The 25356-nt window shown below is 36.8% G+C and overlaps 1 protein-coding gene across 1 annotated transcript; it reads left to right on the forward strand.

Annotated features, from left to right (window-relative positions):
- The first annotated feature begins 2790 nt into the window (after positions 1-2790).
- On the forward strand, positions 2791-21688 carry PSMC6 (proteasome 26S subunit, ATPase 6). Its single transcript, XM_043984492.1, has 14 exons — positions 2791-2932; positions 3878-3957; positions 4031-4070; positions 5269-5321; positions 5878-5945; positions 6305-6419; positions 8256-8343; positions 8995-9056; positions 9141-9264; positions 9748-9809; positions 11794-11914; positions 12030-12110; positions 16206-16277; positions 21218-21688. Exons 1-14 carry the CDS (start codon positions 2806-2808, stop codon positions 21334-21336), a joined length of 1212 nt encoding a protein of 403 aa, XP_043840427.1. The 5' UTR covers positions 2791-2805; the 3' UTR covers positions 21337-21688.
- The last annotated feature ends 3668 nt before the right edge of the window (positions 21689-25356 follow it).

Raw genomic sequence — 25356 nt, forward strand, 5'->3', positions numbered from 1 at the left:
CCTTGCCACCACAAAAAGAGCAGCTATAAATATTTTTGTACATGTGAGTCCTTTTCCCTTTTTTATGATCTCTTTGGGAAAAAGACCCAATAGTGGTATTGCTGGGTCAAAGGGTATGCATAATTTTATAGCCCTTTGGGCATAAATTCCAAATTGCTCTCCAGAATGGTTGAATCAGTTCACAGCTCCACCAACAATGCATTAGTGTCCCAATATTTTTACAGCTTCTCCAACATAATTCCATTCATTATTAAAGATATTGTTATATTATACAAGTTCCTGTTGAAGTGGCTATTGAAGTTAAGGTTACATATGAGCACTGTTTAGGAGTTTTCCTAAAAAGCAAATAATTGAATACAAGGAGGCTATCTAAAGAACCCACTCACAAAGAGAGAAAAAAGTCCCTCAATAAAAATGATGGAATTATAGAGCATTGACCAATGGATAACCATTGGCTGTCTGTAGGATCAATCATGCCCCAGTGAACTTTAAAAAATAATAATACATATTTTGATTTAAAGTTTTGAGTTCCAAATTCCAAATTCTATCCCTCTTTCCCTCCTTCCCCTCCCCCCTCCCTGAGGTGGTAAGCAATCAGATATATGTTATACATGTGCGATTATGTAAAACATTACCATATTAGTAATTTTGTATAAGAAAACTTGAATAAAAGAAAAAAATGAAAGAAAGTAAAAAATAGCATACCACCTTTTCAAAATAAGTTCTTTATCAGTTCTTTCTTTGCTGGTGGATAGTATGCTTCATCATTAGTCCTTTGGGATTGTTTTGGATCATTGTATTGCTGAGATTAGTTGTCATTCACAGTTCTTTATCAAAGAATATTTCTGTTACTGTGTACAATGTTCTCTTGGTTCTGCTCACTTCACTATACATCAGTTCATACAAGTCTTTCCAGGCCTTTCTGAAATCATCTTGCTTGTCATTTCTTATAGCACAATAATATTCCATCAGCATCATATACCACAGCTTATTTAGCCATTCCCTAATTGATGGGTATTCCTTTGATTTCCAATTCTTAGTCCCCCGGTGGGCTTTTAAAAAGCAAGAGTCAGCTCTGAGCTGACAATTTGCTTTTCACTTTTTCTGTTGTGCTTCATAGAGAAAGCAGTAAGGGGGGCAGGCAAGATTCTTTCTCTTTCCTTCCATCCTTCCATTGGCAATGACATCTTATAGCAGCAACATTGTGGTAAGAGTACATCTGAAGAGTCAGGTTGGCAAGAGGAATTCAGGTTGGTACCTGAAGATGCAACCCTGCTCAGCAGATATCAGACTTGAGAACTGAAACTCCTGGTGGTCCTAGGATATAGGTTCTGGTTCTTCTGAAAAATGCATTGTAGCAAACTAGGTTAGGATTTTGGCTGAGCCTGAAATTGGAGATGTGGAGGCTATGCTTAAGCATTTGAGCTACATACTTTTCCCAGGAGCAGGCCCAAGGATCCAGTTGCAGTGACTCACCCAGTAGATATATGCTATATATCCCATGAAGAGCAGAGAGAGAGAACATCATGAGAGATATCGAGTGAGAAGGAACTTTGGTGGGCATTAGAGGTATAAATTGTTTTAGTAACATGTTCTCTACTTATGTGCTTTTCCACAATGAACTCTTATAGTGGCCAGTTTTCCTACTAATGCTGTTTATAGTACCTCCCAGGTTAATGAGGGAGATATTTTGTTGCTATTTTTCCTACTATTCCTTTGCTTTGAGCTAATTGTGTCCCTTGGACAGCTAGATGGTACAGTGGATCAATGGATAGAGTGCTGAGCCTGGGGTCAGGAAGACCTGAGTTCAAATGTGTCCTCAGGCATATTTGAAAGGAGCATAGATTTTCAGAGGACAGTGGCTGAGTCTCCCAGGAGATCCAGTACCAGTTAGGGACGGAGGGTGGGATCAAGTAGGTGGCTATGTATATAAAGTGCTGTTGTTGTTGAAGAGGACCATGACATCAGGGTGATGTCATGACTTACATGAATTGGATATAAGTGAGGGAGGGCTGTGCAAGGTCAACAACCTCAATCCCTCCTCCAGAGCCATCTGGGTCCAATGACAAGATGTATATCAGAACAACTAAAGATGGTCCCTGATGTTTAAGGCAATTGGGATTAAGTGACTTGCCCAGGGTCAGACAGCTAGTGTCTGAAGTAACTTCAGGGAAAGTGCTTTATCCACTTCACCACCTCAAAGTGCTCCATAAGAAAGTGCTATATAATACTGTTATTATTACAACCCAGATGGCAGCTGACTTTCAAGATGACTGATTTTCCTGATTTCTGTACAAAGGGGGAAAACGCTTAAGTTTCAGAAATGAGGCTATCAATTACTATTATAAAGAGCTGTAAGCATTTGAAAAATAAGGTTATGCTATTGTATAAGATGAATGGCGTTTCAGACATGTTTGGGAAAGAATTGTTTCTTTGATTCTTTTTTTAAATTACTGTTAACTATTTCCAGCTTCTGGAGTCAGGTTATCTTTGAAGCCTCAGAGGAAGCCCAAGCGCTGCTTCTTGCTCTTTCCAGCCCTTACCAGAAGGGGACGATGTGCACGGAGGTCGGCCGCTCAGCTTCACAGGTGGGAGAGTCTTTCTTGCCTGCTGGTTGTAAACCGAAGTGCCTGTTGGGAAAGAGGGTGGGAGGTGGGAAAAGAGAAGGAGGAGGAGGAGATGTGGGTGGAGGAACTTGGGTAGAGAGGCCCAGCGCGTCGTATCAGTTCCTTTTTTCCCTCCTCCCCCCTCCTCTTCCCCGCCCCTCTCCCCCTCCCCCCCACCCCCCCCCCCGCCCTGGCGGCCATGGACATTCCCAGCATCCCCTATGAGAGGCGTCTTCTCATCATGGCGGACCCGAGAGATAAAGCTCTTCAGGACTACCGTAAGAAACTGCTGGAGCACAAGGAGATCGATGGACGCCTCAAAGAGTGTAAGTATTCTTCCTTTGTACGGATGTTTTGGCCCCCCTCTCCCTGCTTCTCCCTTTGCCGAGGTGAGGCCACCTTCTGCTCAGTGTAGTACAAGGCGCTTTGTCATCGTGTCCTGAGCCTCCGTAGCTCAGAGCCGGGCGCGGCCTGGGTGGTGCAGACGGAGCCTTGGGGGCACGAGAGGAAGCCCCCCCCCCCCGGAGGGGAAAAGGGGTAAAGGTCTTCTCCGGTTGCAGTTGAAGGCCTTGTATAGTTGAGGAGGTACCTGGGCCTTAGGAGGACTTGGGCTCTTAAAGGGAGAGAGAGAGAGGCTCTTGCCCTAGGCCCCACTGGGATTGTGAGTGAGCTAGAGGGGTTTAGGGAGGAAGGCGCCAGAGCACACACGGGGAGAACACTTACACAGCTCAAATGAAGGAATGTAGCTTGGTCTTTAATGTTTCCGGGAAGAAAAGAAAAGCAAAAACAAAAAACAAACCCAAAAACCTTGTGGCTCTTGTGCTGGACCCTGTTAACCGCCAAATGCACTTAGGTTTTTGCCCACCTTTCATCTAAACGAAAGGAATACCAGCATTTTTAGCTGGTTTGATCTAAATAGCAGAAGCTTGTGCTTGGGTCACAGAACGATCGGGATGCAAGCTATTCTGAATCGGAGGCATGAAAACTGTCATTCCCAACCTGTCACTATATGTAAACAACCAGGAGAAACAATTAAGATCTTCAAATATGTAGATGCCCCTTGCCTTAAAATCACCAATCACTCATTAAAAACAGCCTTAAAGTAATAGATCTTCCTTAGTATTTCTTAGTATGTCTCTTAGTATTTTAATAAGAAATTTTGTATATCACACATTAAAGGTGCTTTAGTTTTGATAAAAACTAAACAATATGTTTAAGTAAAATTTCTAAGTTGTAAACACATGTTTAATACACAAGTTCTTTTATTTCAGTAAGAGAACAGTTGAAAGAGCTTACCAAGCAGTATGAAAAATCTGAAAATGATCTGAAGGCCTTACAAAGTGTTGGGCAGGTAAGTTGTTGATTTGGTTGTAGTTTTGGCTACTGTAGGTAATTACATTAAATAACGCTTTTTTCTTTTGTAGATTGTGGGTGAAGTGCTAAAACAATTAACAGAAGAAAAATGTAAGTAGATGGTTAAAATATACAAAATATGTACAGAAATATGCCTTTCCTTTCAAATATATCAAATAGTTTAAAAGAACAATTTGACAAACTAGGTTTTCCTTCAACCAGTGTTTTCTGAATTGTCATTTTTAATTTGGATGATTCAAATAAAATAACATTCCCTCTTACAGATATGTTTTTTAAGACATTGTACACATATGTATGTATCTGTATTATGAATTTGACGGTCATGAGCAAACATGGTCATTTCCATATATGACAAGGTCAGAAAAAGAGTATTGTATTTGAAACCATGCCACATTATAGCTTGGTGGCTTTTTGCATATTTCATTGGGGGGGGGGTGAGGCAATTGGGGTTAAGTGACTTGCCCAGGGTCATATAGCTAGTAAGTGTAAAGTGTCTAAGGTCAGATCTGAACTCAGGTCCTCCTGACTCCAGGGCTGGTGCTCTATCCACTTCGACACCTAGCTGCCCCCTTTTTGCATATTTCAAATTTGTAACATGGCAACATTGCCCTATTTGTATGTGCCCCTTTGAACTTCCTTTAATGTGTTTTTTTGAGGGGGAATGTTTCTTTGATGATATTTTATTTCTTTTTCTACATGACTATCGCTGCCTTGTAACAAATGAACATAATCCTAAAAAGTGAATTTGTATTGTATTGGTTAGTCTGAAAATGTGTATCTCATTTAGTACCTACAGGTACAATCTACCTTCTCTGTGCCAAAAGAGCAAAATATGATTCATCATTAGTGTTTTGGAGTTGTGATTTGTTATTAACCTTCATCAGTTTTTAAGTCTTTCAGTGTTTGTCCTCTATAATATTGTAATCAGTGTATAAATTTTTCTTCTGGTTTTGTTCACTTCATTCTGCATCACTTCCCCTAGGTTTCTTTGAATCTGTCCTCTTCCTTATGGCAGAATAATATTATGTTACATTTTTATGTCAGAATTTGGTTAGTCAGTCTTCAAATAATGGGTACCCACTTTATTTCCAGGTTTTTTATATAATAAAAAGTGCTACCATAAATAGTATTAAAGACCTTTTGTTTTTACATTTTTAGAGCATGTGCCTAGTAAAGATAGCAGAATAAAAATGTATGCACAGTTTTAGTGACTTTTGTAGTATTGTTCCAAATTGATTCTTGCAAATGTCTTTAAAAAATGATTCTGGCCTTTTTCCCCCACTTCTAGTCATTGTTAAAGCAACAAATGGACCAAGATATGTTGTGGGTTGTCGGCGTCAGGTAATTCATTGTAACTTTTTTCTTATTTGACCAAGTACTCATCTATCGGGTTAGTGAATTTAGAAATAATAAAATTTCAGAACCTCCTCTCACTCACTTTTTTAGATATAGAAAGTAAGGCATGAAGAAGTTGGGTGACATTCAAAATTATTATTATTATTATTATTATTATTATTATTATTATTATTATTATTATTATTATTAGCAGCAGCCATTTGCAATTTTTTAGTCTTAGAGAATTTCTAGGTACACTGAGTAGTTAAATTATTTTCCCCAGGGTCATATAGCCAGAATATGTCAGAGACAAGGCTTGAACTTAGATGTTTCTGAATCTGACACTGGCTTTCTAACCACTACTTCAGGCTGTACATTGAAATTTTTATTATATGCCTACCAGAACAAAAGCTATACAGTGATAACAGTATTCTTTGCAAATGAAGGAGTAAAAATATACCTTTTGTTTCTAAAATTTAGCCTTTTACTGCCTACATAGGTTGTATGTATTCATTTTTGTGTTGTTGAATGTTTATATTACCCTTTTACTTTACAAAATTAGCTCGACAAAAGTAAGCTGAAGCCAGGGACAAGAGTTGCTCTGGATATGACTACACTAACTATCATGAGGTAGGCTTCAAAATCCAAATTGTTGTAATTCATCCTTTTATTTTCATGAAGGTAAACTTTTATCTAAAATAATTTATGATCTCCTTGATCACATAAGAAAAAACTTGATCTCTTTCCTTTTTGTTAATTTATATTATTAGTATTCAAACTGACCTATGCTTAATGGATGGCTCTATAAAATCCCAGATCATTAAAAGAGGATGTAATACTTAAATCACTATTTATTTGTACATTTTAAAACCTTTTTCCCACAATAATTTCTTCATAAGATAGAGTCCTTTTCTTTAAAATTTTTACCATGACTGGAGGTTGAAAGAAATATGTCTTTTAAAATAAATATACCTATTTTAACATTACAGATATTTGCCAAGAGAAGTTGATCCACTGGTCTACAACATGTCTCATGAGGACCCTGGGAATGTTTCTTATTCTGAGATTGGAGGGCTCTCTGAACAAATCAGAGAATTAAGAGAGGTATATTTCCCCCCCCCCATTAACATTAAACAGTGATAGTGTTACCATACCTGAAGGAAGTAATGATATAATAATGCCCTTAATAAGTGGTGGTCATTTATAATGAACTGATTAATATCTATGTCTCTCAGAGGAGAAGACCAACTGAAAATATTAATATTTTTAGGTAATTTGGAGATAAGTAGATATCAGAAAAAGAGTCTGTTCTTTGGCTTGGATAGCAGGAAAAGGAAAAAAAAACCCAGAATGTTAACTATCATTCAAAAAGCAACATGATGTAGTAAAGGAGTGGAAAACTGATTTTAGGTTCAGGAAAATCTGAATTCAAGCCTGACTTATACATACTGGCTGTGTGACCCTGGACAAGTCACCTCATATTTTAGGCCCTCAGACTGATTTCTAAATAAGTTGCAGAGAAGATGCTGGTCTGCTTTGGCAGGAGCTCCCCACCCTGAAATCACAGGTCATGTCCAAAAGAAAAATATCTTATTCTATACCACATAGTGATTTTATATTATAATTGCATCTTGTTAAAGTAATTTGATCTTGACATTAATGCTAAATCATTTTCTCTATTGACCTTGGAATAATAATAAAGGTAGGTATCTATGGTTTAAAATATATTATTAAAGTTATTTACTGCTATTTAATAAAATACTCACTTTGGGAGTGGCTTCTGGATTTACGCACTGGATCCTGAAAAAGTGACTTACATTCTCCTGTTGATTTCGTTATAACTTGATATCTACTCCCACATTTCCTAATCTGTATCCCTGTAGTCTGTTAAGAATTCAGGACCTATTCCACTTATCCACTTACTATTTTGAAACACTGTGGTAGTATTGTAAAATTGAATTTAATGTCAACATAACAGAAGCAAAGTAGGTACCCCATAGAGCAGTGTTTCTCAAAGGGTTGGCCAAAGCATACTAGTGTGCCATGAGTTTTGTTAGTTATGCTGCAAATTGTATGGAATTGACCATTTCAGTCTCATGCCTATTTTATGAGTCTTATGACTCTCCCACAATGTGCCAATATTCATAAGGACAAAGAAATACTGTGCCATGAGTAAGAAAAGTTGGCACTAACAAAAGGAAAATGGGCAATGGGAGCCTAATTTTCTCCTTCTGGAGCCAGACCAATAGCTGCCCCCAGAAAATGAATTTTTAATACCAGCTTTGAGGAGCTCAGTTAATGGTGTGGTCTTAAGTAATAGTATAGTCCAGGGCTTCTTAAACATTTTTCATTCGCCACCCCTTTTTGCCTGGGAAATTTTTACATGACCCCCGGGTTTTTGGTACATAAAATAGGTATACAAATCAAGCATTTACTGCCAAATTTTTCATTATGCCCACATTCAGTTACACGACCCCATGTGGGGTTGCAACCCACAGTTTTAGAAGCTTTGATATAGTCAATTAACCTTGGAATAATAATAAAGGTAGGTATCTATGCTTCAAAATATATTATTAAAGTTATTTGCTTCTATTTAATAAAATACTTACTTTAGGAGTGGCTTTTATTTTAGTCTCTGGATTTATGCACTACATCCTGAAATTTTTTTCTAATTGTTCTAATGACTACTTTTCTAATTTTTTTATGATGGTCTCAAAATAGTTAATGTGATATGGCTGTCTTGATGTTTGTTTCTATTGATAAATTTTGTTTTTTAAAATATTTAATTATGTTTAATAGGAACTCTAATACAAAACATTCAGCAATAGTTATGCTTATGCATATCTATATGAAAGCTTTTTTAATAATATATAACATTTCTGCAATTTTACTACTACTCTCCCCCACCCCCCTCCCCGTACCTTTTTATTCTTTTCTTAGGTAATAGAGTTACCCCTAACAAACCCTGAGTTATTCCAGCGTGTTGGAATAATACCTCCAAAAGGTTGTTTGCTATATGGACCACCAGGTCAGTATTTACTTTGAATGATTATTAATATATGCTGTAATTTTTGTGGCCTACTTAACTGCTTTGAGATACCTTTATGTTTCCTTGAACTTTTAAGGAAATCCTCAAATTATTGTAGAATTCCAATAGAACTCTATTCCCCAATATACTCTAATTTAATTTAAGCTAGAGTGCTTTTGTCTTCTTGTAAGGTGTACCAGGTATGCAAAGTGAGTAGTAGAATTTTTATAGAAGCTTTCATTTCTTTGTCACACAAAGAACAGAGACACCAACCAAATGATGGGAAATGGAAACGCTGTTGTGGGTTATTGCAACAAAGTCCCTTCCCCAGAGACACTATTCTTTCCTTGTGTTTGCTTTCCTTGTTTGCTGTGGCATTGGGGAGGTAGTAGCTTTCTTTAGTTTTCTTGGCTAGCATGTATTGGATCCCATCCAGAAGACTTAGGAAAGACATATGAAAGCATGAATGGGTTGCATTTACATGTTGTATTTATAAATCTATTTAGGTGTGATCCTGGCATTAGAATTATGTTTGAGGCTTTCACTAGGGCCTTGTAAGAAGAACGTTATATGTAAGGAAATGATAGATGGGGAATATTTATAAGAATTTATAGTCACAACTAACAGAGGCATTCTAAATGTCCTTCCTAGGAACAGGAAAAACACTCTTGGCAAGAGCTGTTGCTAGCCAGCTGGATTGCAATTTTTTAAAGGTAAAGGAAATTTTTCATAATTTGAATGTTTTTTCCGATGAAAAATTTTTTGTACTTTTTATCTCATTTTTCTGCTTTCATCAGGTTGTATCCAGTTCTATTGTAGACAAGTACATTGGTGAAAGTGCTCGTCTGATCAGAGAAATGTTCAATTATGCCAGGGATCACCAACCATGCATCATTTTCATGGATGAAATAGATGCTATTGGTAAGATGAATTGATTACAAATTTTATTTTATTCTGAAAGAATTTGGTTTTTTTCTTCCCTATTTTTGATAGTGTTCTCTATAGAATAAGGGGAATTAAATATTCACCTTCTTTGGCTATTTTAATAAACCTGTATTTAAGGAACATTGACAAAACATAAATTTTTTTTTTTTTTTGGCGAGGCATTTGGGGTTAAGTGACTTGCCCAGGGTCACACAGCTAGTAAGTGTTAAGTGTCTGAGGCCAGATTTGAACTCAGGTACTCCTAAATCCAGGGCTGGTGCTTTATCTACTGCGCCATCTAGCTGCCCTGACAAAATGTAAAATTAAAGATTGTATATTCTAACTTTGACAGTGCACCTTTAAAAAATTCTTATCATCTTCATTCTTAAGTACAACTTTCAAATTCTCTTTTTGATAAATAATTATATATGAAAAGAAAAAGAAATACGTATAAATTTCTAAATCTTATATTCACTTTAGGTGGCCGTCGTTTTTCTGAGGGTACTTCAGCTGATAGAGAAATTCAGAGAACTCTAATGGAGGTAAAGTTTTATAAAACGGACTTAGAGGGAAGTCTATCTTTTTTCTTAAAATAAGCACCATTAAAATTTCCTAAAATTCCACATTTAGAGGCTGACAACACATTGAAATTTTCAAATCTCCAAATAGAGATTTAAATTTGAAACTGATTTTTTTCAGCAAACAAGATTTTATTTGCCAGTGTCTGGTTTTATTTGGATAATTTGGTACGGTTAAAACATTTAATCTTAGGATCCCAAATCAGTGTCAGAATATTGGTGGCAAAGAATGAGCTATAATTTTTTTGGAAGTTATTTTAAAATAATAACAATTTTTCCTTCTGCTTCACAATTAGAAGTGTGAGTGGGCCAAAAACACTGATTATAATAGTGGAGAGATATTAAAAGGGAAATGGCTGAAGATTTTTTGAGCAGAGAAGTGATGTGACCAAGCCTATGTATGAGGAGCAATGTTTACAAGATAGATATGGTGATGAATGGAAGGTCTGATAGAAAGCTGCTGTTATAGTCCAAACAAATTCCAAGGATGTGGATTAGGGTGGTGCCAGTGGAAGTAGAGAAGGGGGGACAGATGTGAGAGATGTTAGTGGATGTGGAATATACCAGTGTAGTAACTATAAATAAGAATTAAATATGCCGAGATTTCAAAGATTTGATACTGAATGAATGACAACACTGACAAAAATATTGAAATCAAGAGGAGGAACAGATAAAGGGAAAAGTTTTGACTGTTGAATTTGAGGTGTTGGTAGTACAACTAGGTGAAGATTTCTTATAGGTATTTAGAGATGTGTTTTTTGGAACTCGGAAGAAGTACTGAATCAAGTAAGTAAGGAATGAAGTATTTAGTACTGAATCAAGAGATCATCTTCATTTTTTAAAAAAGTAGTTGAAGTTATAGGAGTAAATGAGATTGCCAGAGAGAGGGGATGGGGGAGGGGAGGAAGAGGAACAAGGTCAGCCCCCTAAAGGGTGGGAGAGAGATAGAAGGAGCAGTTCAAGAGGTAGGAAGAGAAGCAAAAGTGTGCAGTTTCTCTCAAGCCAAATCTCCTGGCTCCTCCACTCTTTCCTTCCTTTGTAGGAAGAGGTAGTTGAAGTGTCAAATACTACAGAAAAGTTAAGTGTAAGGACTTTAAGAAAGGCCCTGGATTTGACAGTTAGGAAGTAAATAAAGTTATTTAATATCAACATGGCAGATTTCTAACTGCAAAGTATGCTGCCTTATAAGAGTGGTATGAAATTTTAAAATAAATTGAACTTGTTTAGAGGGAAGTGTATATTTACAAATTCTTTTTTAATAATTTGAGTTTAAAAACTGAACCCAAATTTTTCATTTTTTTTTAAAGCATCTGATCAGATATACAAATTGGGAAAATTCATATTTGTTATTAAACTTTAGGTTTCAAAGTGCAGTTTTTTTCTTTGAAATTTATTCAACAAAGCCTTATAGAAATACTTATTTCTAAATACTTGATTCCTTTCAATTATATAACTATTTGACTTCTTTCAATTATACATAACACACATTATTCCCTTTGGAAAGGAAATAGGGCCAATTATCACATAAACATGAGGGAACTTTTTTATATAAGATTGCACAGAGTGAATCAATATTTGTCTATATGTTCTATATAATTTTGACCTTAGTACTTACTTAAGTGTTAGAAGTGACTATCAGAATGTATAACTAAATACTAATATAGATCAATGATGTCAAGTCTAGTTTTATAATTCTTGAAACTTACATAGGTGTTTGAATATATGAAAGCTGGCTGTGATATGGAAATTTTCATAATAGCATCTGCCATTCTATTGCTTTCTTGACATTTTGAGAAGAGAAAGTCTCCTTCTATGCAAAATATAAAAGGTGTAATGAAATAGCCATTTAGACCTTATGTCATTTTACGAGTTTAATGCTTAGAGGAAGACATTTCAAGGTATCAGGCAAGTAAAGCATTAAAATGTTTGGTTTTCAATTTGTTCATAGTTACTGAATCAGATGGATGGATTTGATACTTTACACAGAGTAAAAATGATCATGGCTACAAACAGACCAGACACATTGGATCCTGCTTTGTTGCGTCCAGGAAGATTAGATAGGAAAATACGTAAGTTAGCTTCAGTTGTTAGCTTTTTCTTTTTAAAATATGTTCCTTTTTTTCCTTTCACAGCTCTTTTTTCTTTTTAAAAAAGACTTACTAAACAAATATTTATTAATTTCAGATATTGATTTACCAAATGAGCAAGCAAGATTAGACATATTGAAGATTCATGCAGGTCCTATCACAAAACATGGTGAAATAGGTATGAAAATAACATAAAATACTATTTTTTGTGTTTTACAAATTAAAGTATTTTTTTAGGCTAGGCCTGAGTCAGGCCAATTCCCCGGTAAATTAGATTTGATATGGGGGGCAGCTAGATGGCACAGTGGATAGAGCACCGGCCCTGGATTCAGGAGTACCTGAGTTCAAATCTGGCCTCAGACACTTAACACTTACTAGCTCTGTGACCCTGGGCAAGTCACTTAACCCCAATTGCCTTACTAAAAAAAAAAAAAATTAGATTTGATATGGGAATAAAATGAGAGACTTGTAAGTAATTCCAAGTTATCAAATGGGAAGGGGAGTAGAAAGAGAACAAACATTTATATAGTACCTCACATTGTCTGATTTGAGTAGGAACTATTACTGTCCCTCTTTTACAGTTGAGGAAACAGGCAGAAAGCAGTTAAGTATTTTACCCAGTCACACAGCTAGTATGTGTCTGAGATTAGATTTAAACTTAGGTCTTCTTGACTCTAGGCCCAGTGTTTTATCCACTGTACCACCTAGGACATTTACCTAGCCAAACTAGGGGAGTGATATACAGTGATGACATGATGAGTTTTAACTCAGCTGAGTGAAACTCCCTTTCCTCTGATTATCCATCATGGTTTGCCAGCCAAGCTTCAGAAAGAAGGTGGAGTTTCTCATGGTTGTTTTGTAGAGTCAGTAGCTTAGCTTTTAATACTCTGAGCCAATCAGATTTCAAGTATCCTTTCAATATATGTTTAAAGTAAAAACTATCATAACTTTTCGTGGAGGGAGGAAGGGAAGATACAATATGATATTTCTCCTACCACACTAAAGTAAGATGTAAGTTGAGACTGTTCTCTAAGGAATACTGATACATACATAACCTAAAAAAAGATTAGAAGTAAAGCCTCCGGGGGCAGCTAGGTGGCGCAATGGATAAAGCACTGGCCTTGAATTCAGGAGGACCTGAGTTCAAATCCAGTCTCAGACACTTGACACTTAACTAGCTGTGTGACCCTAGGCAAGTCACTTAACCCCCATTGCCCTTTAAAAAAAATAAATGTTCTTTAAAAAAAAAAAGAAGTAAAGCCACCTCTTACCTCAGTTTAGTTCTGATTATTAAAAATATGTAAATTTCCATAATTTTTCTTCTCCCTTAAGCTGTCAGATTTTTTTATTGTAAAAGGTTTCTTATTGTTCTTAGCTTGTATTTCATTGTTAAGATTTGGCTAAAATTCATTTATTGAATAACACAGAGAAGTTATGCTTCCAAAAGTTTGGGATACTTTAAGTTGCACTTGAAAACTTGAAAAATTTTTAATGTTTTCTTTTTCTTTTTTTTTTTTTTTGCTGCGCAGTGGGGGTTAAGTGACTTGCCCAGGGTCGTACAGCTAGTAAGTCAAGTGTCTGAGGCTGAATTTAAACTCTGGTACTCCTGAATCCAAGGCCAGTGCTTTATCCATTGCGCCACCTAGCTGCCCCTAATGTTTTATTTTTAAAAAACAACTTGAACTTAAATATAACCAATAAAAGTTTCTTGGTAACTACTTCATAAATAAATTAATCTTTACATCATAACTTTGTTTTGTAGCTTCAAGTGGGCACATACTGTAGTAAGGTCAAAGTTGTAGTCAGTAAACATTTATTAAGTGCCTACTGTTGCCAGGCACTGTGCTCAGTTTTGGGGATACAAATACAAAAAAGAAAGATAGTCACTGTCTTTGAGGAACTTAACTGGGAAAAACACCACAAAAGAAAGCTGAAAAGAGATGAAGATGTAGAGGGGGAAGGAAAGTATCCAACTTGGGGCTATGGTAAAGAGGCCAAACAAGTTCAAAATGAGTGCAGCCTGGTGGGAAAGGAGATGTCTGAGGCAACTTTTTATTCCTCCATAATTGATTCTGTTCCAGAACTCTTCTTTCACTAAGGGCTCCTCAGTGCACCCTTTAAACTCATATTTTACTGAGATATGCCATTTGCCTAGGAGCTCTCCTTTTTTTCTCCAATATCTTGATAATGGGATAGTTCTGATCCCATCTCCTTCAATCCCCTCCACCCCCAACCATCAAAAACCCTATCTTTTTGTTCCTTTATGCTGCCTATAAGCATACTTAATACTCCTTCATCCTTAAAAAGTGTTCACCAGACTATCATCTTGTATCTTTGCTTTCTTAGCCAAATTCCTGGGGGGGAAAAACTGTCTATACTCAATGTCTCCTCTTGTTCTCTTATTCTCTTCTAAACCCTTTGCAATCTGACTTCCAACTTAAAACCAACACTGTTTTCTCTAAAGTTATCAGTTATTTCTTACTGACAGATCTAATAGCCTTTTCTCAATCATCCTTCCTGACCTCTCTGCAGTATTTGACTTTGTTGAAGACCCTCTCCTCCTTCATATTCACTCTTCTGGGTTTTCATGACATTCTCCTAATTTTCTACTTCTCTGACTACTCAGTTTCCTTTATTGGTTCATTATTCATATCATGCACAATGATTCTCTATATACCTTTTCTTAGTAATAACATCACCCATGGATTTAATTATCATCTCGATGCAGATGACTCCTAGATCTATATATCCAGCATTAGTCGCTTCAGTTCCATCTACATCACTAACTGCCTTTTGGAGATTTTAAACTAAATGTTATAAACATCTCAAATTAATCATGTCCAAAACACAGTTCTCACTGTATTTCTCCAAAACCTACCCTTCTGGGTAACTTTTCCTGTTTCTGTCAGTGGCCACCATTCTTCCAATGTCCTGAGTTTGTAACCTTGTTGTAGACCTCAACTCTTTACTTCCCCTTCACACCATATTCAGTTTCCAAATCTTGCCTTTTCTACCTTCATAACATTTCTTGCACCCAGCCCTTTTCTCTTTACTCAATGCAGTCACCAACTTAATTCAGGGCTTTATCACCTCACATTGAAGTGCCTTCCTAATTGAGTTCCCTGCCTCAAGTTTTTCCCCATACCAGTCCATCCTCTAAATAGCTGCCAAAATGATTTTCCTGAAGTGTAGGTCTGATCATGTCACCTTCCCTTCAACATCCCCTTCTCCAGTTAAGACTTCATGGATTGGACCAAAGTACCACAACTATTTAACCATATTGTTTTTTGCAATTACCATCAGTTCTGCTACAATTTGACATTCACATTCCCAAAAAAGCACCTTGTTCTGCAAAATTGTGTAATAAAAACCAAAGAGCTTATGTAAAAAAATGGGACTAAGGAAACAATGTTCAAAACTTTTTGTTGGAACCTATTAACAATAGCACAATTATATACATATTAAATAGTTAAGAACAATGAACACATCTGTAGCTTTAGGATGTTGTTCAGCCTGCATCTCAAGACTATAGGAAAAAGCAAGCAAGTCCAGAGCCACTGGGAATGGGGATGGTGTGGACCAGACATTCTTTGCTCACAAAGCCTCCTGTACCAGAAGATATACAATAAATATGGCAACATATCTTGAAAAGGACTTACGTTATAGAAGTGGTTGTCTCAGAATTCAGCTTTGAGTTTATGGAGTGGTGCGGTTTTTTTTTCTTCATTCTTGCTGTTTGTTGAGGAAGAAATCTCACAGAAGCAAACTCAAAATTTGAGTTATGCTCAGAACGTTTCCTGATATATAAACTGTGTTGGAACAAATTCTTGTTTTCAAAGTAACATGTTTTTGAAACAATAGCCAGACTGTACTGCTATGAAAATTTTTGAACAGAGAGCTCTTGATCTTGGGATAAATTTTATCCCAATTATGGGTTATACTTAATAATGGTTTTGACTTTCATGGTATCAAATAGGAATTGCTAGTCTTCAACAAATCTGCCAAAAATAACAGTTTCCAGTAGACATAGCACATCCCTGAGTTAATACTGAGCAACTGTTAACCTATGCAACCATCCTTCATCCATTTGCCAATTTGTAGTTGTAAAATGTGTAATCGAGGATAATAAATTTGTTAACTTTTAGTATCGTGGCATGTTAATAAAAATGACCAACCTCCCCTATTAATTTTGGAGGAAATTCAGTCTAACTTTTCAGTATTGGAGTGAGATTCAATATAACCTTAGTTAATTTCCAGTATTCTTTATGACTAGATTATGAAGCAATTGTGAAGCTCTCAGATGGCTTTAATGGAGCAGATTTGAGAAATGTTTGCACTGAAGCAGGTAAGAGATTTTTTTCAAATTTATCATCTGTTTCTGTAATTTGGTAAAAGTATGAATTATGAGGTTAGAAAATGATAAATTGTTCTTTGTAAAATTTCTATAAATATTTGTTATCTGTAGAAAGTAATCCTGTTTTTAGTTCTAACATTGACTTGCTTTGTGACCCTCATTTTCAGTCTACCTAGTGGTTTTGTGCTACCGTGTTTTGTTTTTTTTAATAGCAATTATTTCATAAGATCATTTTAAATAGTAATAAAAGGGGGCAGCTAGGTGGCACAGTGGATAAAGTACCAGCCCTGGATTCAGGAGGACCTGAGTTCAGATCCTGCCTCAGACACTTGACACTTACTAGCTGTGTGACCCTGGGCAAGTCACTTAACCCCAATTGCTTCACCAAAAAACAAAAAAAACCAAAATAATAAATGTATGTGACACCTTTGAGATTTTCTTTTGAGTTGTGATGTTAAGAAGCTAAATAAAGTGCCAGGAATTGAGTGAAAGGCAAGTAAATAAAGTTAGCAAGTATGGATTGCAGAGGTAAAGATTGGTAGTTTGAGAAAGTGGAAGGCAAGTGAAAGTTTTTTTAGGGTAAGATATTGCTGAGGATTTCAGTAAGCAGCAGTAGAACCTAGAGGAGCACAAGTCTCTAAAAATGCATCCAAAAGGGAGGAATAATGCAGAAAACCAAAAAAGAAATAGCTATAAGCTCATCCATCTAATCCGGGCCTGCACAAAAAGACTGGCACAGTCCTACAAAAACCCAAAAGGTAAACCATAAGAAAGAATAACAACACAACATGTCCAACCTAGGGCCTCAGAGAAAAAAATGATTTTGCCACAAGGACTGGAAGAGTACTGGAAGAAAAAATGAGATACAAAGATCTGGCAGCCACCATTATATAGAATAGGGAAGTTTGGAATATGTTATTCCAGAAGCAGTAGAGGCATACAACCAAGAATAACTTATCCAAAGTGAGGAAAATTCTGTAGGGAAATAAGAGTATTTCCAGTTCTTCCTGATGAAAAGGTCAGACCTGAGTAGAACTTTTGAAATGGAGGAATCAAGAGAAATATAGAAAGGTAAACAATACATTGATCAATTGAAAGGAACTATATGACCAATTGTTTACATTTTAATTGGGAAAATAGAAACAAATATCTTCTCAAAATCATAATGTCTTTACAGGTCAGAGAAAGTTAAATAAGATGGTAGGACTGGAGGTGCTTTTCTGTTCTGAAGGCCATAAGAGAAAGAAATTTGAAGGATAGGGGGTTGTAGAGGAAAGGAGGAGCAAGAGGAGGGAATTCATTATTTCACATAATAGAGATCCATGTGATAAAATGTACAAACTAGGAAGAAGGGGTTGGAGGAATGGGATTTCTCATGAATGTCACTTTTATATGGATAGGACAAAGGAAGTGTGTAAACACAACACACATTCATGAGAACAGGAACAAACATATACATCATGAAATTTGGTTTAAAAATAAACTCAGCAAGGAACTAAGTGGAGACAGGGAGAAAGAGAAAGGAAGGTGATCCAGTGGATAAGAGAACTGAACCTGAAATAAGGAAGACCTGAGTTGAAATTCAATCTCAGATACTTACTAGTTGTGTGACCTTAGGCATGTCATTTAACCTTTGTCTGCCTCTGGCTGCTTCATTTTTTCACGTGTAAAGTGGGGATAATAATGGCACCTACCTCCAGGGTTTATTGTGAGCAGCAAGTCAAAGTTTGTAAAGTGCTTTTGCAAACCCTTTAAATGCTATAAATATGTGGTGATGGTGATGATAGGGCAGAATCTGTAATAGAGTGGCAAAACAAATTCCATTGTCTAAGAGTTGTTCAAAAAAGAAAGTAAAAACCTGCTGTCCAAGGTTGGGAAGTAAGGGAATGGTAGGAAGGGCAACTCAGGTGAAACAGATTGCTTCAAGTATAGTTTACTAATGTTATGCATCTTTTACCACCTTTTTCTTTATAAAAGAGTGATTCAGGCTAGGAGAGAGAAAAAGTACAGAATATCTTGGAAGGTAATATACAATTAACAGTAATAGCTATAAACATGAATTTGAGAACATACACCTGAGATGGAAGGACACAGAATGGATTAGAAAGCAGATTCTAGCAATATGTTGTATATAAGAAACACACTTGAAACTGTCAGCCCTGAAAACAAATGACCAAATAGTCACAGAGGTCATGCAGCCACTGTTAACTCCTTAAAACCAGAGAGCTCACTCAATTTTCAAAACCACAGTTAACTCTCTAAAACTAAAATAAAAACAAAATAAAGCCAAAGAACTAACAGTGGTTGTAAGCAAAAAGCTTTCTTTACTCCATTAGAGATGGGAAACTAGACACATGTGCAGGCACCCCCTCTCCTAGGAAACCCACTTTAGTGTGGACAAATCTCAATACATACACAAGTAGCTTCGCAGTGTGTCACCCTGACAGTAGAGGGGTAACAGCAACAATGAAACAAGTTTGGACAAAACACAGATACTTACAGGTGCTTGTGCAAGCTCAGAGACCACCTGTTGCTGGTGTGAAATAATTCTGGAATTTTACTTTGTCTGAGATCATCCAGAGAATGAACTGCAAAGGATTGTTGTTATGCCAAGCTCAGGGCACAGCTTACTTGCTGGGCCTTAGCTCTGGAAAACAGGATGTCTCTAATAGTAAAAAGAGAGGGGTTGTCTTGGCGTAAGGATCATGACAAAATAAAAGTGCATACAAGGGTAAAATAAAGATGTGTGCTTTCAGCTGAACTGAAGTTAATACAACTTGCTAACAGAGGAGTATTATATAAACCTTTCTGGCCTTCAGTTTCCTCCACTGTAAAATGAGGGAGTTCTCTTTCTGTGACTTGTGATCATGCAGCTATTAAGTGTCAGATCCAGTATTGAAACTCAGTGTTCTGACTACAACCCTAACACTTTTTTCATTGTACTCTTTGTAAGGATAATTTCATTTTAGTTGCTCAGCTATAACATGACACAAGATTTGGCAAATCATCATAGTTAGCCTGCCTGTAGGTAGTCCAGTTGATTATTTGAGCATTCAACGAGGAAAAACAAATATTTTTTCATGTGTACTAGATTCTATAAAAACTTTTGTTTTTGGTTTTTTTGGTGGGGCAATGAGGGTTAAGTGACTTGCCCAGGGTCACACAGCTAGTAAGTGTCAAGTGTCTGAGGCCAGATTTGAACTCAGGTCCTTCTGAAAACAAGGTCAATGCTTTATCCACTGTGTCACCTAGCTGCCCCCGATTGGGGACTACATTCCCCAATTGACAAATGGTAAGAGGCTATGAACAGGAAATTTTCAAAGGAAAAAATTCAGGCTATCAATAGCTATATGAAAAAATTGTTGTCAATCACTAATAATAAGAGAAATGCATATTAAAACAACTCTGAGGTTCTACCTCAGACCATCAGGTTGGCAAAGTTTGCCCAAAAAAAGAAAATGACAAATGCTTTAGGGGCTATGGAAAAACAGGTACAATGATGTACTGTTGATTGAGCTGTGAACTGGTCAAGCCATTCTGGAAAACAATTTGGAGCTATAGCACAAAAATTTTTGACCAGTTATATCATTATCAAGTCTGTACCCTGAGGGAACAAAGGAGGAGGAAAAGGACCCATATGTACAAAAATATTTATAACATCTTCTTTTGCGGTGGTATAGAATTGGAAATTCAGAGAGTACCCAGCAATTGAGAAATGGAATGAACAAATTACAGTATACAAATGTGATGGAAAACATTGTGCTGAAAGAAATGATAAAGGAGGAATGGGAAACTTGGGAAGACGTGTATGAATTGATGGAGAATAATTTATACAGTAACAATAGTATTTTACAACAAACATTTTATTAAGGGTAGTTTTCAACATTCATTTTCATAAGATTTAGGGTTCCAAATTTTTCTCCCTCCCTCCCTCTCTTTCCTCCTCCCTCAAGACAGCAACCAATCTGATATAGGTTATATATGTACAATCCACAAGTACTCTTTTTATCAGTTCTTTCTATGGGAGTGGATAGTGTGCTTCATCATTAGTCCCTTGGGATTGTCTTGGATCTTTGTATTGCTGAGAGTAGTTAAGTCATTCACAATTGCTCATTGAACAATGCTGCTGTCACTGTGCCTAATGTCCTCCCAGTTCTGCTCACTTCACTATACATCCCTTCATATGAGTCTTTCCAGGTTTTTCTGGGATCATCCTGTTTGTCATTTCCTATAGCACATACCATTTCCACATATACCACAGTTTTCTTCAGTCATTCCTCAGTTGACTGACATTCCCTTGATTCCCAATTCTTAGCCACCACAAAGAGTTGCTATAAATATTTTTGTACAATTTCCCCCTTTTCTCTTTTTCACAGTTACTATTTTTAACTGTTTCCCTCTATCCTATTCCTCTTCAAAAGGGATTTGCTTCGGTCTTTCCCCTCCCTCAATCTGCCCTCTCTATCTCCTTCCCCTCCTATTTTCTTGCTGGGTTAGATAGATTACTCCACCCAATTGAGCTGTGTATATTATTCTGCTGAGTGTTAGGCTCATTTACTGCCCAGATTAAATAGATTACTCCACCTAAGTGGGTGTGTGCATAACAATAGTATTGGGGGGGGGCAGGGCAATGAGGGTTATGGTCAAATTTGAACTCAGGTCCTCCTGAATCCAGGGCCGGTGCTCTATCTAGCTGTGCCACCTAGCTGCCCTCTTGGTCACGATCTATGCAGCAATTTGTTTCACTTGATGTTTATGAGTTTTGGTTTTTGTTTGCCCCTTTTTCAATAGGAGAGAGGGAAAAGGTAGACTTTTCTTAATTGAAAAAAATCAATTTAAAAATGTTGACACTTTATAACAAAAAGTAAATATGAAAAATGACATAACTTAATAAATGGCTGAATTGTTAATTGTTACTTTATTTTTCACAGGTATGTTTGCAATTCGTGCTGATCATGATTTTGTAGTACAGGAAGATTTCATGAAAGCAGTCAGAAAAGTGGCTGATTCTAAGAAGTTGGAATCTAAACTAGACTATAAACCTGTCTAAGTTAAACTTCTTAAAAGACAGCATAATATAAAAATAAAGTCGAGGAACATAAATGTGTGTATTGGATATGATGTCATTAAAACATATTACATATAAAGTAATTGTTCTGTGTACAATGCTGGCGCAAAAGACGATATACATTTGTCAATGTTGCATTTATTGCAGCCAATTAAATGAAATAAGTTGAATAGGGATTTTTGAAATAGCTGCTTTGTGAACAATTTGTAAAATAGTGAAATGGCTTGAGATATCAGTTTTAAAAGAGCATTTCCTAAAATGACATTTTATATTATTTTACTTGTTTTTCTTCATCCCAGAGTTGAATAAAATTTGTTTGATTCAGTCCTCTTAACATAGTAGCCTTGGCCAAGAGTACATGTATTTGTCACGGTTGTTTGGGATCTTTGCTAAGTTTTTTTTATATGACAACCCAAATCAGTGTCTCTTGAATTTGAGGGATTTAAAAGTCAGTTTTAAAACAAAACCTACTGTCAGTAATCATAGATTCCTTATTTATATCATAATGCATTACTGTGCCTCTCACATCAACTTGTGTGTGTGGTGTATCCTTGCATGAAAATTTTTTTTGGGTGGGGCGAGTGGGGGTTAAGTGACCTGCCCAGGTCACACAGCTAGTAAGTGTCAAGTGTCTAAGGCTGGATTTGAACTCAAGTCCTCCTGAATCCAAGGCCAGTGCTTTATCCACTGTGCCACCTAGCTGCCCCGAAAAAAATTTTTTTTTGAAAACCTAACCTTGCCTGAATTGGGGGGGATTGTTTTATTCCCCTTCTTTCTTCCCCCACTGAGATTGTGTTGGGTTTTTGTTTTTTTGTTTTTAGTAGTTAGACTATGGAAGAATTTAGTACTTTGGTTGTTACCTGAAGGTAATACAGCCTGTTAACCAGGCACACCTTAACATGATACAGCCTACTACTAATAGAGCATACCTAACTGTCAACCCCAAAAGACTTTCTCTCTGCACAGATCTTCGCCATGATAAGACAGTAAAGACTACAAGGAAATTATGCAATACTGCTTGAAAATGTTGAGACTGAAAAGGAAAAACTAATGAAATGTTAGTTAGATAATTAGTTTAGTATCATTTACTCAAAACTGCAGTTTTACTCAAATCAGTCTTCAAACATTAGCTGAGTATTGTGTGCCCTTTTTAAAAATATCTTCCATGTTGGACACCGAGACCTCTAAAAGATCCCTTCCAGTTCTTAATCTTTGATCCTCTGATCTCAGCTTCCACACACAGATAGTGGTAGAAAGGGGAGCAAGTGGAAGAGACACTGGGATTGCTTACAGTTCAAGCTAGATTTCCTAGAGCAAATTGTTTGTATCCTCAATACTTTTCATTTAATTAAAATGAATACTTGTTTTAGGAGCAATATCTTTAAGTCCCTACCCCCCTAAAGGCTAGATTTTCCTTAAAAGGGTACTGAGGGGACAGCTAGGTGGCACAGTGGATAGAGCACCAGTCCTGGATTCAGGAGGACCTGAGTTCAAATCTGGCCTCAGACACTTAACACTTACTAGCTGTGTGACCCTTGGCAAGTCCCAATTGCCTTGTTAAAAAAAAAAAAAAGGTACTGAAACCTTAATTCCTAGTTCCATAAGTACCAAAACTGGGGCAGCAATAGTCAACTGGCTCCTTTCTCAGACTTCTGACTTAAGATCATCATGAAGTAGTTAAAACTTACACAGAAGCAGGAAAACAGCCCAAATGAATCAGTTCTGTATCTTTGCTGAATATCATTTTCTTGCTCTGAATTTCCTTCCTCTCCCAAGGCTAAGTAAACCTTTTGGTTGATTGTCACATGTTCTGCAAGTGTCTCATTTTACTCCAATTTCAAACCTAAGTAACCAGACTAGCCTGAGTATTAGACTAGCCTAATGTATTAGATGTATGTGAATGAATGAAAACACATTTGTTAGACATATTATGTCCCAGTTTTGGTGGTTAAAAAAAAATGGTAAAATTGAGATAGTCTGTTCACAAAAATCTCACATGGGAATAGAACACAGGGTATATGGAATGGCCTTGAAGTCCCAAGTGTACATCAACGTTGTTGGTTTCAAGGCTTAGAGATTCCTAGATTAAGTACGTAAGATGGCAGTGCCTGGGGACTGCAGGCAATAGAAGCAGAGTAGATAAGGAGAGGATATGGGGATGCAGTGATAGGACAGGTGGTAAGGGCTAGTAATTCTCCATTTCATCAGAAGGAATAGCATTAATTCCCATATTATCCAGGCTCTTTGAGTCAATCAACCTGGGTGAAGAGGGAAGACCAGATGGAAAGGCATCCCTGGCAATGACAGTTCTTGCCAGTGGTGGACGCCATCCATGATGTTGGGAGCCTTTAATTAGTGTTGCTTCTTTTTACCACTTGGCTCCGTGGGATGGGTTCTGAATCTGACCCAAGGTCATCCTGCAAATGTATGAATATATCCTTAAAATTTCATTGTTTTTCCTGCTGCAGTTTGCTCATACAAAGTGTTGAATTTTTACATTAATTAGCTTTGATAGGAAAACTAGCTAAATCATTACTTTAATCAGTGGTCTAGTTTGAACGGGCTATTTTTGAAAGATTTTGACCCAATGATGTCATAAAACATTAATAGTAACTTGTAACCTTTTTTTTAAAACAGTTACATAAAATACATCGTGATACATCTTGAAAAAATGCAAGCTACTCAAAGTTGGGGTCGCCATTACTTAAATTTTCTTAGGATTATTTTCTAGTTAAAACTTTAGGAAAAGATCAAGTATCATATATTACTGGTATAATGTTGGGCAAGTTACTTTAATTCTTGGTCTTTTTTGGAAAGTAAGGATAGACCAAAAGATCTACCTTTCTACTCTAACTTTCTAAGATTCTTTGTGAACATAAACTTGAGTTGCAAAATATTTTTTCCTCTGTTCAGTTGCTTTGCCACTCTTATCTGTAATGGAGGGGGAAAAAGGATTTTTTTCTTCAGACACTTTAGACAATCAACATAAATACTTTTTAAAAAAAGGTAGAAAAGATAGGGGCATAATAGAAAAAAAAAAGTTATCAGACCCGAGCTTAGTCATGAAAGCTCAAAGCCTGACTGACCCATATTGGCTGCCTGAAGGGCCACTTGTCAATGAAACTCAAAACGAACTTGGAGCCCGTCTGCATTGGTGAAAGGATTTCCTCAGTTACAGCTCCCTATACTCCTTTCTTACATTATTATATTGCTCTATCCCTAAGGATGCTTTCCTGACATACTAGGTTTTTTAAAAAGCTACAGAAAATTTGATTTGTTATTACATGTCATGAGTAGAGTGGCATTTTTGCAAGATGCATAGTTTACACCATTTTTACTAAACATTTAATTTCTCTAGATATCTGGTAGAAATCTGGCATCTGCTTAGCAATTGATGGTTTTACAGAGGAGCCTGGGGCCACTGAAAGTTTAAATGACTTGCCCTAACTCATAAAGCCACTGTGTGTCAGAGATAGAACTTGACCCCCTGTCTTCAAGGTTCAGTTCACCTTTCTCTACATCATGCTCCCTACACCATGCTCCTTCTCAAGATGTACTAAAGTAAATAAAATGCATGTAATTCTTTTGTACTCTTATGGAAACACTGGAATGGAAATACTTCAGGATGATAATCTTCATGTGTGTAAACAAGGTGGAAGGCAGGTGATGCAATCAGCACAAAGTGTGGGAAAAAAATACCAAGATCAACCTTAAATTCTAGAATTATCGCCTCAATTTTCCCATTTATTAGGGGTCATCCTGTGGTATGGCATTTTAACAAATCGCCAGCTATTTGGGACCGCGTCCTTTAAGCAAGGCAATTAGGAAAAGACTTCGTATTTCAGAGCTAGAAAGTGGGAGCCAGCCCGGTCTAGCTTCATCTGAGACCTACTTCCTGAGTCCGGTGGTGTGGCATTCCCAACAGATGAAGCCTGGAGCAGAAGGAAGTGCCCGTGTTTACGTCAGCTCCGCTGGCTGTACCGGAGGGGCGTGGCCAAGACC

This window comes from Dromiciops gliroides, chromosome 2 (genome assembly GCF_019393635.1).
Source record: "Dromiciops gliroides isolate mDroGli1 chromosome 2, mDroGli1.pri, whole genome shotgun sequence".
Taxonomy (NCBI): domain Eukaryota; kingdom Metazoa; phylum Chordata; class Mammalia; order Microbiotheria; family Microbiotheriidae; genus Dromiciops; species Dromiciops gliroides.